Raw genomic sequence first — 16,036 nt, 5'->3', positions numbered from 1 at the left:
CCTGAATAGACCATTCACGCTGCTGTTGCCATGGATTCACAGCCTGAGCAAACACTTACAGAGAAGCCATGTGTGTCACTATAAAAGAGTGGCCTTCTGATTCTCTGCAAGGATGTCACAGGAGCACGCCGAGCCCTAAATGAATCCTGGGGCAATGCTAGCACAGAGAACGTCTAGATGATGTCCCCACCTGCGGTTATTGTCCAAAGTAGAGTGATTTTAATTTTAATAAGATATGTGTAACAAATGGCATAACACGCACAAAAAGGCAGCTGTCCTCGCTACACATTTTACTGCTTGGGCTTTGGCATCCATTTAGACACAGATGGGAGCTCTGTGTCTTCCTGTGGCTGGGAAGATCCCACCGAGGATCACTGGGAGAGACACTTGGAACCAGGGTTGTAAAGTCCCATTGAGACCCGGTTGGCTCTTCTGCTGTGTCCCTCCCGCTCTCTTTCCGCTTTTTCTCTCTATAACTGGATCTGCTCCACTTTGACAGCACACAGAAGACAGAGGTTAGAGGAAAGTCGTTACTCAAACGTACTGCAAAATCATGTGCTTAGTCTGTCATTTAACAAGTCTATTCAGCTCGCTCATCCTTTGAGCTTATATGGACTTTATAATGTTTTACTACATGTTGACGGTAAAACATCCAGATGCTGAGACATACCATCCTTCAAATCATGTGAGTCACCATATTTTCAGAGACATGCAGCAACCTTTGAACACCAGTCAAGGGGAAGTTACTAATTGACTGTGTGTGGCCCTTTGTTCCTGTACAGAGCGAAAAATAATTGCTGGTTTCCAGTATTAGAAGGGGCCTTTTAAGTCCTAGAAGAATAGGTCAAATGTTAGGCTTTTTATTTATTTCCTCATGATGTGTGTGTCTGCTGCTTCACTGGGCTTAATCACAGAATCCTAATTGGAAAAGTCAAACTGGTTTTTCTCATAAACGTCTGTATTTGTTAGAGATGCAGTTTTGCCTCAAAACCTGAATATTATTTGATATAGATCCATTCATTTATCGCTGCAGCAAAGCATGCGCGGGCTTTACTGGCACCTAGCGGAGTTACTATCAAATTGCATGTGTGTGACTCCACCCAGAGCTTTGGAATTAGTCTCGTGATCAGGTTGATGACAGTTACTTAATAAGATGCTGGCCTTCTAAATGCTTAATAATTTATCTTAATGTACTTTACTGGCTGAAAAACTACTAAACAACTCTTGTGACCAGAAACTATTTTTGCTATAGTTTTTACTTATTAGTCTGTAAACCCTCAGATAAATAAATAATTTCCAATTATCTTTATTCAAATGCTGATTTTATATCAGCTACAACTGAACAAATTGAGCACCGAAGCAAATCACTCCTCTCATACTTTTACGGGAATGCTGGTCTGTTTGTTCTTCTTATCACCAGCTCTGGCCTTGACATTAATAGACAGCTGTGGATGTGATTCACAGGAGAACAGCATGTACACAGGAACAGATCATTTTAACATAAATAACCTCAAAGGTATTTACTGAGATAGTGTAGCAAAGGCTCTGCTTCCACGGTGCCATCCATCAGAGACGTCACACAGCTGCTCCAAGGATTGATCAGCCTTGTGACCCTCATGAGGAGGAGCATCTCTGGTCCGAACAAACGTTTAGACATGCAGTATTCTGGCTGTTACATCTCTGTGTAGCTGTTGACTGCTGGTATGGAGACGACACACATAAGAACAAGCACAGGTACTCTAACTAGGTTTCCAGCAGTGTAGAAGCTCTCTCATTCATTTTATCCTTAAGTTTACATTATCTATGTATTCTTTCACTTTCTTTGTGTTGTATTTAGGATCACATTCTGTATTTTTTTATATATCGGTATTTACATTTTGAGTGTTTAAACAGTTTGAGCTAATTGTTTGGATGTTGCTGGCAAAGCTTTATTAAAAAGATATTTACACCTCTGGTGTAGCCAATAATTCTCAGTATTACATTCACATTTAGCCATGCGGTACAGTAGAAGTTTTGATTCCAGCAACCAGAGGAATTAGATATGAAACTTTGTGGTGAATGATTCTATATGCATTACCCGTAATGAAAATAAGTAACCTTTAACTAAGTAGCTTTGTTTACTCAAGTACTGTTAGGTAGATGCAGAGTTTACCGAGAGAAGTATTATAACTATTTATCAATTACAATTTTAGCAAATACTTCATTACTTTTTATTTTCTATATTCTGCAGTTTTGTTACTTTTGTGTATTTCATATAAAATGTACAAGTATCACTGAAGGCTTTATAGATAAATCATTTCTAATGGCTTTGAGGCACAAGCAGGTTTATCAGGATGCAGTGCTCTGTGCTGTAAGTAGCCCTCGAAGGCTGAAAGGAGTCTGGGTCTCATTATATGACATTCCTTTAGCTTAGACCAGAAAAGATCAGCAGTTTCAGAGAGAAGCTGCTTTTGATCTCCGTACAAGGTTCAAGCTCCTGTTGCACTTTGAAACGTCAACTAAGGTTTTTGTCACAGTCATCAAATGCAAACATAAATAAATCAATTCAATTTTTAAATGACAATCTCATTCTCACTCAGACAGATTGTGATCCTGGTTTAGGTAAACTTAAAAGAAATAAAAAAATCAAATAATAAGTCATTCAGAAAATAGGCTAATCATTAATTTATTACTTGTCTTTATTGCAGCAGGAACACAGTCATGAGAAATACATTGTGTCTTTTTATTATTATTTTTTGACTATAAAGTGTATGTTTTCTCTAAACCACTCAAAGAATGAAAGCCAGGTGGTGCTAAAGGACTTGATGCTCTGTTTGCCACCTGGTGATAATGTTTGCAAGTTTAATCCCTCCTCATCTTCTCTAGAGGTCAAAGAATAAAGATAATCACATCAAGTCAAACCCTGTTTTATGGATCCTATGATTGTAGTTATAGTCAACAGATCATGTCAGGCTCAAACATCAGGTTATTTGGCTGAAGCACGCAGAGACTTTCAGAGCTGTAAGTTCACATTTATATACAATGATGTGTTACATAAAGGTTCAGCTTGATTTATGTTGCTAATAGGAAAATGTATTTGGTCTGTGTGTATAAGCTTTGACACAGTTTAAGTTAAATAGAAAGTGGTCGGTGTGCTAGTGTATGTTCAGAAATAGAAATATGGAGCAGAATCCATTGACTATATATTTATTAGGGTTTTATGGAAGTCATAGGATTGACAGGGCAGTTCTGCCTTTCATTTGATCCTAATATATCCCCATAGTAGGAAGTTTGAAACAATAGGTCACAGAATAGACATCCAGACTGCAGTTTGACAGTGTTTGTCTTGGCATTTTGACTTTTGCAACTTTAATCTCTAAGACTTTGGGTCCAAGATACGTATGCACAGATGAATGCCCTTTAGTCAGATCAGCCAGAGCAGGGACCGTGTCTATCTCCTTCTAACCCTGCCCTTGGTCTGGACCATGCCCACCCTCTGGCTGTCTTCCCCCTCTGCTTCCAAATATCAGATGATTGAACTCACCTGTGCCTGCGCTTCTGCCACCCCATATCAGCCCATCACACGCAGTCAGGCCTTGCTGGTTCACCTACGGCGTCATGTCACTGGGGAGAGACACCGTGTTTGACTCCACACCGCACACCAGGTCATGTACATATTGTTTTGCAGTTGTGCCAAGTTAGCGGTGCACTGGTTGTAGCCATGATACCCGTTCCATGTGCTTTGCTTTTAGTCAAACCATGTGTGTAATCCAGTCAGGTTAACCCAAGTCTTGTTAAGCCAGGTCATAATTAAGACAAGCCCTGTTTAGGTCATGCTCTTCCTCTGTCTCTGCTCATAGTTTATTGTATTTGTTTACTTTATTAAAGTCACTTATTTGCTCCAGTCTTCTGGATCTCTCCTGCTCTGTTTGGTCCAAAAAGGACAATCTTGTCAGTGCCATAATAATAGTGTGAGGTTACGCAATGAAAACACTGGCATCATTTATTTTCTTACATTTTAGGTGAGGTATAAAAACTGAACAGCTAAAATGAAGAGAATTTTCAATTTATATTTTATAGAAAATTCACATTTAATCCTAAAGAGGGAATAGACAACCCAGTGATGGTCATCACAGATGATGCAGGTATCCAACATATACAGCATCTACCTAATCCATACATGAGTCCAGTCTTCTCTCTGTGATCACGTCTATGATTCTTACTTCTCAGACTCTGTATGGAAACCCAGCCCACGGTTGTGTGTCATCAAACGAGAGGAAGGGGAGTCCTTCGGTTTTGATCTGCGAGCGGAGCAGGGATGCCAGGGTCACATCATCAGAAATGTGGAGTTAGGAGGGGCGGCGGGGCGAAGTGGGCTTAAAGATGAAGACAGGCTTCTGGAATTTAACAACTGCTATGTTGTTGATATTCCTTACACAGAGGTAAACTGACACGTTTGTTTAAAAAAAGCCCCTGTTAGAAACTCGATTTTAACTGTACTCACTACATTCTGTTTTTCTGAATAAGGTGACCAGGAAATTAACGCTAAGTGGACACCAGCTGTGCTTACTAGTGGTGGATGGGAAGGAGTATGAACGGGCCGTGTCCCAAGGTGTCAACCTTCGAGATGTGGCCCGAGCTCACAAGGTCGAGGGCTTCAAACCACCCAGACTCTGTCACATCTCCAGGAACTCTGCCTCAGGTCTAGGGATCAGCTTTATGCCTGTGGAAGGTAACAAGTTCGGGAATCATCGTCAGGCCATGGTTAAAAAGTAGATGCGTATTGTTCTATTGATGAGTAGTTTCTGCTCTGCAGGAATAAAAGGCTGCTTCTCTGTGAGCCTGGTGACGGGTGGCCCGGCTGAAAAGGCTGGGGTGCGTAAAGGCGACCGCCTGGTGTGGATGGACGGAGCAGCCGTGTCTGAGCTCACACACTCTGCACTCAGCAGGATGGTACACAGACACAGACACCCCTCTGTCTGGACCACATGCAACAATGGCAATACTTTTATATAATAATAATGGTGCTTTGCTGTAGATGAAAAAATGTGGCAATCACATCACCATCCTAGTGATTGACAGCGACAGTGAAAAGAAGTACAAGCGGCTGAGGATGCCCATCCTACCAGCCATGGCTGTCCCACATAACCTGCCTCACCGAGCCCGAAAGCTCCACATGGTCTCTGGGCCCGAGGGCTACGGCTTCCTCCTCCAGCTGGAGCAGGCGCCATCAGGACGCTTGTGTAAGGCAACCAAAATGAAACAAAAGCATAAACACAAGCAATAGTGGTTTTATTGTTAATTAATTCATGAATTCCTGTCTTTTTAAACGGTAGTTCATGTTCTGCGTAAGATGAATAAAGACAGTCCAGCAGAGAGAGCAGGCATGAGTGACAGAGAGCTGCTGTTGGAGGTCAATGGTGAAGCAGTGGAGTCACTGCATCATGAGGAGATTGTGGACAGAGTGAGGCAGAGTGGGCAGCAGTTGTCCTTGACCACCATTACTCAACAGGGACTAGAGTTTTACAGCCGGGTGGGGGTCACATATGTTTTAGATGTACATTCTCTGCATACTTATTGTGACAGAGAAGGATCAATGTTCCTTTGCTCTTTGTTTTTGCAGCTGGGTCTATCACCTCTGCTTTTCTGTGAGGATGATGCAGCCGAGAAAGAAAAGGAGAACAGTTCACCTTGCTCATCAGAGCAGACTAAAACTGAGGTACGAACATCTGGTAATTTGTCCTTTACCTTTACCTTTTTGTTACTAATATTTTTAAGTTTACTGTCTTTACCATATCCTTCCATTGTGTTTTAGCAAGAGGTGGGGGAAGATGAGATAACATGTTTGTGAGCAACAAAGGTGCATCGTTCTGAAGACTGTCTACTGAAGCAGCTGAAGAAATGACAGATGTGTCTAACATTACCGTTGTGACGTTCGCAATAAGACTGATCTGATGGTACTCATATGTAACCTGTGAAATCCAAATGTTCAAACTGAATAAGGCTGCGTGAATTATGAGTTGTACAAATTGCATGTTGTAAAAATACTTTGGTGTCATTTTTATTACTTTTATGTAGCTGTTTGTCATTAATTATCACAATCAACAATATATACAATTAATACAATGCTAACTGAAAAAAAGCTAAATGTAACAAACAAAAAAAAACACAATAACAACTGGCCATTACTATTCTTATATTGTATTAAGTGTGATGTACTGTATGTGCTTTGTTTTTTTGTGTGTATGTGCTTTCTGATATTTTGTACATGCAGTATTAAGTATTGCTTGTATTCAGTTAGATGGAAAAAGGGAAATGTATAAAAACAAATAAAAATTTCTTGGAAAAGATGCAAAGTGCAAACATATCAAACAATTGTGAAAAGGCAACAAAAAGGATGGATTGTAGGCATTCATATACATCAGGTAGGTCCACTACACATAGACAAAGTATAATATGACCATATCATAAACAAAGGTTTTTGGCAGATTGAATGCAACTCAGATCGAACGTAATAAACTAGGGTAGCTCCTCCAATTTAATCTAAGTTTAAATAGTGTATTGGTTCCTATTTGATTTGAAATGTCTTATTCAAGTCTTTGACAGAATATTTCATGATGAGTAACCAATAGGTTCACACACGCTATTACCGAAAATAACTTATATCTTTTGCCTTAAATAAACATTGTTTTTTTTATAATAAAAAATAAAATAAAATAAAATAAAATAAAATAAAATAAAATAAAATAAAATAAAATAAAATAAAATAAAATAAAATAAAATAAAATAAACCTCGCATTGCATCGTCTAATGGTCAAATAGAAAAATGTGAATATAATATAATTGTAAGAATTTATAACTTTGCAAAAAACAAAATATATAGAATTTATGGCGCGTCCACACGACGCGAACCACGTATTCGTGATATTCCAAAGTGTAAGCTATTAAAAACCAAGTTGTCGTTTATACTATCAAACTTTTTAATTCAGGCAAGAACACGGTCAGCTGAAGCGGGTCCTTCTACTGGAGGTGACATTCAGTCGGCTAGCAGGCACGGTTAGCATCGACTAACACTTCGACATGGCACAAGCTGTGCAGAAACTGGTCGCTAAAGTCCCGACGTTGGTCGGCGGTAGGTTTTGTTGGGTTATTATTATTATTATTATTGTTATTTATGAAATGCGTCAAGAATTAATCGGTTAATCGTTGTGTATACAGTGACCTCGCTAGAAATGAATTTCCGCTAGCTGTAACGTTGACGTTAGCTAAGGCTATTAGGAACAGCTTATTTGATTTAGCGTTTCTTTTCTGTGATGCTAACTTACCTTGCTGAATGGTTTTGTGCATGTCTGCCATGGCTTATAAGCATTGTTTATACTGATGAACGCAGGGTTAATAGCTGATGCTAACGGTTAGCTTGCCACTAAACGGAAATCCAGGTAGCACAACCTAGCAGTTGGCATTCAGTAATGTTTAATCGGCGCATTGTTTCTGTTTCAGCCGCTGTCACCTACTCCAAACCTCGACTAGCAACGTTCTGGTACTATGCCCGTGTTGAACTTGTCCCCCCCAGCCCTGCTGAGATTCCTAAGGCCATCGAGGGAGCCTCTAACCTCATCAAAGCTTTCCAGGCAGGACGTCTTGGCCAAACCACAGTGAAGGTGCGTGTCACTGTCAATGCTGTCTGTTCGTTTACAATGTTATACATATTTATTATGAAAAATCAACGTTAAAACCATTGACACGTAGTTTATTAAATGTGCATTTACAGCGTTCTCAACACTTGTTTTGAATCTATGTAGATGAAAAAAATAAGGTGCTGATGCCCAAGTCTATGAGAATTTTACTTGCATGAATAAAAGGTGAACTGCCCAATTTACTTGAAGGAATGAATGAATAAAAAAGCATATTGTTCTCTTACCTGGTTCTTGGCTGATTCTGGCAAAAGAAAAGGATTCTATCCATCCAGTGCTGCCACACCAATGCAGCAGATTTGGGCAGATTTTTTTAAGTTGAAAGTCTTGTTTATTCAGACTCTACTGATAACTTGGAGAACTTTAAAATAGTTGTTCATTAATAAAAGGGCGGATGTCAATGGGCTTATTTTTAATATCATAGTCAGGGCAGCAACAGTAATTTGTAAAACGCCTGTGAAGAAGTGGGTGTGTTTAACAGGTATCATCTGTCAGAATCTATATATAATGATCTATGTTTTGCCTAATACAGTCTTCTGGGTAGAGTTTTAATTAAACCTTTATGTTCTTCACAGGATGCTCTGAGAAATGGACTTGTGGCCACTGAAGTTTTGATGTGGTTCTACATTGGAGAATGCATTGGCAAAGGAGGCATCATTGGTTATAATGTCTGATTTCTTTTGGACTTTTCTTTTCTCAAGCATTATATGCTGAACCTACTACAAGAATTCTGGGAACCAATTAACAAATGTCTATTAATAAAGATGGACTTGTGTTCTGTCTTTGTTGCTTTTCTGTTTGAGGCATTATACATGCTAGATCGACCGACAGGTTGCATGTTTGTGTGTATTTAGCGATATATAACACAAAGCCCCTCTTAGTATTATTACTAACTCATATAATCACATCAATTGTTGCCTTCAGATTTGAGTTTTTTTTATTCAAAATTATTTCAGATTATTCAGTTGCCTGCAGTTAAATAATAGAAAATAGCCTATTTAAGGAAATATCTGTTAAGCTCATACTGACACACAGCTGAATGCTCCAAATCAGCAAATGGACATGCTTGTGATTTCAAATGGACTATTTCACGTACCAATTTGACTTTTAGTTCAAACATAAAATGAAGGATTAAGTTTTGTATGTCCAAATCATGCAGACCTTTACCCATTGAAACATTTAATGAAGAAATATGGGTAACAATTATTATGCAAAATTAAATAAAATAAAAACAAAACTAGGAATTCATATGTCTCTTTATTTATTTCTATCAAAAATGAGTGTGTTCATTAACTGATACAATTATACTTAAGTTGCCTGTTCTATAAGTAAACATCACAAAATTAAATAAAGGTTAGTTTATTTTAGTGAATAAAAAACAGGACTTAGCAACTGATTTCACTGTTGAATAATATCACAACATGAAATAAAAATACAAACAAATACTATTTTATATATATTCGGACAACAATAATGTAATAATCCTTTTCACTTCTACTTTCAAAAGTATATAATGTATTCAGTTTATTGTGCAATAATATTGGCCAACAACGTGAGGTCCTATTACAAGTAAATGTATTTAATGTTGTCGTTGCTTGTGACTCATGACTAAATAATAAAATAATTTGAAATTTGTTAGGAACAAATAAATGAAAAAATGTAACATGACATGTTGTAATATCATCCAGCAGTTCTGATCAGAAGCTAAGAGGCGTAACACTTTTCTGTATGTCGCAGTTGTGTAGCAATAAAGCATTTTGTTATTTCCTAAAAAAAACAATGCAATGCAAAAGTTAATATGTCTAAAGATCAAAAATTTATATACACATAAATTCACCCACGTGGTTTGATACACTTTCAACATTTAGCAAAAATATATAGTCCAAAAGCATTGAAAAAAATATGTTCAGATATTCACAAGAGCTCAGATATTGATAAAATGAAGACAGATAAATATTCATCACTTGACGTTACAGATCCTGACCGAGGTTCCGACTCCAAACCCGGGATAGATGGGCTCGACGAACTTGGTCTCAAACCTGTGCAGGAGGGTCATGGTGTTGCCTATGCTGTAAAATGCCAGCACACCTGCGCTGTGGTCCAGGTACACACCCAGCCTGGGAGAGTGGGGGCCGCTGATGGCTTTGTCCACCCGGTTGTGCCAAGCAGAGTAACCTGAGTCCGAGCAGAGGAGGCTCCAGGACTTGTCGTTGTAGCCCAGGAGACACAATGACCCTTTGCCTTTTCGACTGATGCTCTTGTAGGCCACCCCGATGGAGAACTCCCCGCTCCACTCGATCTCCCAGTAGAAGCGGCCTCCAGACAAGGCCTCTCTGCACAGCACTTGGGCAAAGCTATCGAACCTCTCTGGGTTGTCGCCGTAGGGCTGCAGGTCTCTGGTGCGGAGGACTTTCCTGCTGTTCTCAGAGATGTACAGCTCCTTGTAGGCTGTGCTGGGGTCCAGTTTCAACTGGCAGAAATCTGAAGGCAGAAGAATGGACGCAATTAATAATATTTATTTTCTAGTTACATATGAGTTAGGTTTATATGTCACACAAATACACCAGATACGTACATTTCACAAAATCTGCTCTGCTTCTCGGCTCTGGAAGAGGAGGAGGAGTGTTGTCCACTGTCATTTCTTTGGCTGCAGATGAATAGATATTGTGTTAGGTCAGTGTGAGCTGCATACACCCACACACATGCTTTTATTGATGCAGTGTTTTAGCTCAAGGATCTATGATGTAATTGCTGTGCTGCGTGCCTCCTACACTTCAGGGCAAAGGGAACCATCACCATAAGACCTCATTAACCTCAAGTCCTCCTATATTCCTTCACGGTGTAACTCACCTCTGATCTTTCTTTCCAGTGTTCGACTTTCCGTAGTGTAGACTGGGACTTCATTCACTGTAAGACATATCACATTCACACTGAGCCATTTGACTCCTCTGGTGCTCTATTAACTATCAAGTTGCAGCCGCTGAGCTCGAACCTGACTTGGAGATCCTTAGCAGCTCCTCTCGGCCAAATTCCTCGAGGCGCTCCTTGATCTCACCCACAGCTTTCCTGACAGCCGCGAAGGAAAAGTCTGGGTTCAAGCTCACTTTTGGAATGAAGCCGTCGTCAGTGGGGGTGCACAGGTAGTTAAAGTTCTGATCAGACAAAGAATAAATACACAACTTAATAAAAGCTTCTACCCCCTCAATGTTAACAATGATATTTGCTGTAAATCAGAACAAAAATGTGGTGATAGGATTTTTAAAATATTGTAAAACATCACTGCCTCTGAATGAGTTTACTACCTGCAGAAAGTGAATGTGGTCCTCGGTGCTGTACAGCTGCTTGAGACCAGACTCCTTTTTCTTCAGTTCATCAATTTCCTGTTCCAGCCGCTCGACCAAAGCTTCAGACTGGTTGAAAGCTGCCTTTTCGTTGATACCAATCAGCTTGGTGACCTCTGATCTCATTCGCTCAATGGAGCGGATCATGTCCTCAAACATCTTCTGGCTCTCCACCATCGCTCTCTGGGCCGAGTTCTGGACAGAGAAGTCCGGATGTCAATGTTTTTACTGAAATCACCACTGTGTGTGTGATGTTAGACCCATAGTAAAGCCTTTGTTTTAGATGAAAACACAGGGTGTGTTAGAAAGACACAGGATAGTATCAACATCCTCACCTTCAGGGAATCCACAGCAGTTTTCAGTTCCTCCAGCTCCTTCACCCTTTCCTGGCATTTCTGTCTAATCTCAGCTTGGGAGACTCCCAGAAGTTTCTGCAGAGTAAAGGAGTGTTACAGAGTTATCTGTAGAAATGACATTAAATTCTGATGCAACTTCATCATAGAGGATCAAATAAGATGCATCACATCAGGTTATTTGGATGTTGCTGAATGTTATGCTTTGTTATTGTTCATTTTTATCCGTGAAATATCTGGGGAGCCACTTTGGCATTTCTAATAAACCCCACTCAAAGAATCTGTTTAATATGGCCAGGCTTTTATCTCAGGGGGAGAGGAGGGAAAAAATCCGGACCGGAATTCTGGCCACGTCAGGAATGTGAATCTACGGCTGCCTGACTTCTGAAGAGATGTTTCAAGGTGCACACAGCCCTGACGTGTCGAATAGAGGGCTTCTCATTCAGCTTTTACCCAAACCCACCGACCCATTCTTCAAGATAAGCTTGAGGAATGCGGGGAATCTGGGAAACACGAGCGGGGGGAGGGGGCGAGAGAGAGAGAGAGAGACGGAGATGGAGCGAGATGTGTGAGACTCAGGTTGGAAACCGAAGGATGAGACGAACCAGACGCAAAGTCAGTTATTACCTCATCACATCCTGAAAACCTTTAACCCGCATTCTGAGTTCATCCTAAGTTACTCACACATACCAGCAGTGATTACTGAAACCAGATTCACACTGTGGTATCTGTTCACACCATTATCTCCTGCTGTGTGATTTGAATGTGCATTTCTACGGTTGCAGCCTTGTGATTGGCCGGCGGTGCGGTGCCGAAGGCCTTGACTCCCTGACATTCCAGTATCACCAGGCCCACTCCCACAGGTGGGAACCAGCGGCGCAGGGGCCCACACTTTGTGTGTACTGCTTCTCTCCCACAGCTGGAGCAGCACATTCCCTGAAAAAGCAGCTTTTCCCCCCCGTTCGCAGCTCGAGCTAATCACAGAGCTGGATTTGTTTTGGCGGTGAATGCCTGCCAGGCTAGCTGATAGCGCTGCTGACATGGGTCAAAGTACAGCCCAAAACCCCCCCTTCAGCTCGGACAGGAGTGGGGGTGAAACATTCAGTTTGTTTCTCAAATTAATCCTGAGACTATTAAAGTGTATTGGTATGAGAACGGGCACCTACTTATCTTGCTCCTAAAGACTCACTTTCATTCTCTGAGGGCAACTGTTTGACTCCTGCGTATTACAGAGATCCCAACCAGAGACAAGAGGATTTCTTACCTGTTTCTCGCTCCTCTCGGCCTCAGCGGACACAATGTCATGGCCCCTGTGTTCACTGACTGTGCAGATGGCACAAATGCACATCTGGTCCGTGCGACAGAACAGCTCCAGGGACTTCTGGTGCTGCTGGCAGATCTTCCTGTCCAGGTTTCCCAGCTCGTCCACCAGCTTGTGCCTTTTGAAGGTGGCCGACTCGTAGTGAGGCTTCAGGTGCTTCTCGCAGTAGGACGCCAGGCAGTTCAGGCACGACTTGACGGCCTTTAACTTCTTCCCGGTGCAGAAATCACAGGGGACGTCGTTTGCGCCAGCATAAACATTCCCCTGGGACGCGTTCGGGCTGAGGTCCAGTCCGCTCTTCTTGATCTTCTCAGCCACCATGCTCAGGGTGGCGTTGGGCCGCAGCACTGGCCTCTGGGTGAACGTGATCTTACACTGGGGACAAATGTAGATCCCCGTGTAGTCAGCCTCATTCCAGTAGCCGCTGATGCAGTCCATACAGAAGCTGTGCCCACAGGGGATAGCCACCGGATCCCTCAGGAGGTTCAGACACAGGGAGCAGCTGAAGTAGTCTGGCGACGTGTGATCGGCCATTGTGATAAACCCAGAACGCCGTCAGACCTGCGGAAACACACGGAAGAAGTGACAGGAGCCGATGGAAAAGTCTGCCGTGTGCGCCTGGGAGCCCGCCCTCAGAGTGTGTTACCGCCTGCCAGAGACAGGACCTTCTTGTATTTCTAAATTCCAGAGGTTATTGATTGAAAGCAGACAAGGCCCTCCCACCGTGCTGTGAGTATATCGAGCCCTGCCCAGTTTAGATAAGCAGGTTGAGCGAGGAGGGAGAGGGGAAAGGCAGAGGGAGAGAATGAGGGTGGACAGACGGGAGCGGAGAGAGCGGCGGCACACTCACCGAGAGAGAATGAATGAAATGTGCAGAGCTGAAGAAGGGACGGAGAATAAGGTGGAAACATGGAAGCACTCCCATTTCCCCGACGTTTCCTTTATGCTCCTTTCTCTCTTGTGGCTAATCTGTGGCTGCATTACGCACACGCACACATCTCAGCAGCTGTATTTCCACCTATTGTTGCCCGACAGAATCACCATTGTCTCAAACCGGTTATAGTCGGACAAACATCACCGCAGCATTAAGGTACTGTAGGAATTCGAGGGACCACCCAATAAATAAACACCGAGCTCAAGTAGAGGTTCAGAGAAATCTCTAAAATCCCTGCTTGCTTTTTTTATGTGTTTAAAAGTTTTTCACAGGCAGCTAGAGGTCAAAGCTGCGATTGACTCTGCAACCAGTTGGACCAGTCCGGTCACATGCAAGTCAATTCGTAACCGTAGATATGAATCTGTTTGTGCAACAGAATCTTTTTTTTTCCAAGGAGGAAACACACATGCGCACGTGCACGTCCCTGTCAGGTGCAGGTGGTGCTGTCGTAATGCGTGTTTCACATATTTGTGTAAATGTTTCATCAGTTACAGTAGTTCTTTTATTCTAACACATGTCATCGTTACCTAACGCGGTGCTGTTGACACCCAGCGGAGGGGAAGGAGCAGGCCTCGACTCTTTCTGCAGCATGAAGCGTGCGGTGACATCATCGCCTTTCATTAGCATTTCAATTGCAGCCTATCTATTGGTTTCCACCAGCACTGCTGCCCCACTTACACTGCAACCAGCACATTTCTCATGCTTACTATGAAAGTCCAAACTCCAAAGGATGTTGATAATGGTAATCGGAGTATTAAACTCTGGTGAACTTTACACGTCTTGCCTGATATGAAGCAAGGTAATAAAGGCGTTTTCTCTGTGAAATTACACTAGAGCTAGTCTGGCTCCACCTCCAGTCTGTATCACTGCTCATTCCTCTCCTCTTAGTTTCACCTGTCCATATTTGGTCCGGTTTCTGATAAGCCAGTTTCCTTCCTTCCTCTAGAATAATGGGAGTGCTTACAGATTCACTACTGTCCTGTCCTTGTTATTGGAGCAGCTGCTGCAGAGATGATTTTAGTCTCTATGAAATTCTGGAACACTGGACTGAAATATGACGGACAAAAGTATATAACACTGAGGGGAAGATGACACTGAAATGAGACGTAAAAACTTTTGCAGAGCAGCACGTCTATTCCAGGTTCCAGTTTTAAAATATAAAGGGAAAATACAAATACCTGTAAACAAAACGCGTGCACACATCTTTACCATAAATTATAAAACACAGGAAGATCTCATATTTAAACATGTTTTTTTGCAAAACAGTGGAAAAATCGCGTATGCTGGCAGATGCACAAAGGTTAAGGTGGCTTAAACAGACGCAGGCCAACTGTGAATGGAAGGATGCCTGCAACTAGGAAGCGTTGCTGTCGTCGTGGCAACCACTGTGGGAGTAAAAACCAATGCATGTTGTTGTGTTCATTAGAGCTGGGTTCATAGAAAAGAGTCCAATGAGACTAAAATGGGACCAACTTCTAAATAGTGGTCCCACATTTTGAAGTTATCGTGACAACAATGAGCAAATTTAATTTAAAACAGGGAACAGCTGAATGGCACCATGCATAACTTCAAAATCTGCCCCATGTACGATATCTCCTCTGTTTAGGGTCAAGGTCAAGGATGTGTTACATAACTCAAGACTCTTAGTATAGGCACATTTAAGTGATGGTCACTGGATTGTTTGTTCTTCCTGTGTCCTGCACACGCACACACACACACACACACACACACACACACACACACACACACACACACACACACACACACACACACACACACACACACACACACACACACAATAGAAAACTATTTGAGGTTCAGTCAGTTGTGTAGGGCGCAGGTGGACTGAAGAACATTTTTTAATTTGAGGCCAGTTGTATTGTTGGTTTTTCAACATATCTGATTTTGCATGTTGCTGAAGAGACTGACAAATTTGTCTTAGTTTGCATAACATAAAACCACTAGAAACTGCTCAACTCAGTACTTTTCACTGACATGATGCAGGTCTGTTAGGAAGACTAAAACTAATCTTGTAATATTAAGATCGATTTAACAAATTGTTTCAAAGTAACTGTCATTTAAAGTCAAACTAACAGTAGTATGTAAGTTTTGTATATCTTTCTGTGGCAGTAGCTTATCAAGTTTCATGTCAGACCCGTGTCCGTGTGACCCTGTCAGCTCATTTTTTTCCCGTGTCAGATGCTACATTTATTCCTCCATGTCATCTGTTCTTTCTGCTGTTGATAGACAACAGAGTCTTACAATGCCTGGCGCTGCGCTCGGGCACTGCTGGCTCGGAAACAATGGAATCTTTTACGCAGGGACTCCCGGCCCTCCTGTTATCTGGGCTATCAAGTGTAGTTGCATTCCTGTCTCCATTTCAAGGGCCCTGAAACTATTCTGACTTAGAGGTG

At 41.8% G+C, this 16,036-nt stretch overlaps 3 protein-coding genes across 6 annotated transcripts; 2 read left to right on the top strand and 1 right to left on the bottom strand.

The window, feature by feature from the left end:
- Positions 1-1,470: 1,470 nt before the first annotated feature.
- On the top strand, positions 1,471-6,770 carry nherf4b (NHERF family PDZ scaffold protein 4b). 4 transcript variants are annotated; one of them, XM_029173839.2, is made up of 10 exons: positions 1,471-1,734; positions 3,555-3,644; positions 4,060-4,124; positions 4,210-4,421; positions 4,507-4,711; positions 4,796-4,932; positions 5,018-5,222; positions 5,316-5,512; positions 5,603-5,698; positions 5,795-6,770. In XM_029173839.2, the coding sequence occupies exons 2-10, from the start codon at positions 3,598-3,600 to the stop codon at positions 5,828-5,830; spliced, it is 1,200 nt and encodes a 399-aa protein (XP_029029672.1). In that variant the 5' UTR covers positions 1,471-1,734; positions 3,555-3,597; the 3' UTR covers positions 5,831-6,770. The 4 variants fall into 4 exon arrangements, with proteins under 4 accessions (XP_029029672.1, XP_029029669.1, XP_029029673.1 ...); XM_029173836.2 differs by having other exon boundaries at positions 3,510-3,644; XM_029173838.3 differs by lacking the exon at positions 1,471-1,734 and adding an exon at positions 1,744-3,000 and having other exon boundaries at positions 3,510-3,644.
- Positions 6,771-6,950: 180 nt separating this feature from the next.
- Positions 6,951-8,455, top strand: atp5l (ATP synthase, H+ transporting, mitochondrial F0 complex, subunit g). The gene is made up of 3 exons (XM_029173841.3): positions 6,951-7,111; positions 7,480-7,640; positions 8,249-8,455. The coding sequence occupies exons 1-3, from the start codon at positions 7,060-7,062 to the stop codon at positions 8,345-8,347; spliced, it is 312 nt and encodes a 103-aa protein (XP_029029674.1). The 5' UTR covers positions 6,951-7,059; the 3' UTR covers positions 8,348-8,455.
- Positions 8,456-8,619: 164 nt separating this feature from the next.
- ftr82 (finTRIM family, member 82) lies at positions 8,620-13,469 on the bottom strand. Its single transcript, XM_029173835.3, has 7 exons — positions 12,632-13,469; positions 11,350-11,445; positions 10,976-11,209; positions 10,666-10,825; positions 10,524-10,580; positions 10,249-10,320; positions 8,620-10,154 (listed from the first exon to the last, which is right to left on the bottom strand). The coding sequence occupies exons 1-7, from the start codon at positions 13,220-13,222 to the stop codon at positions 9,634-9,636; spliced, it is 1,731 nt and encodes a 576-aa protein (XP_029029668.1). The 5' UTR covers positions 13,223-13,469; the 3' UTR covers positions 8,620-9,633.
- Between the last annotated feature and the right edge of the window lie 2,567 nt (positions 13,470-16,036).

The sequence above is a fragment of the Betta splendens genome, chromosome 14 (genome assembly GCF_900634795.4).
Source record: "Betta splendens chromosome 14, fBetSpl5.4, whole genome shotgun sequence".
NCBI lineage: Eukaryota > Metazoa > Chordata > Actinopteri > Anabantiformes > Osphronemidae > Betta > Betta splendens.
The sequence above is the reverse complement of the archived record's forward strand: the minus strand, read 5'-3'. Positions and strand labels throughout refer to the sequence as shown.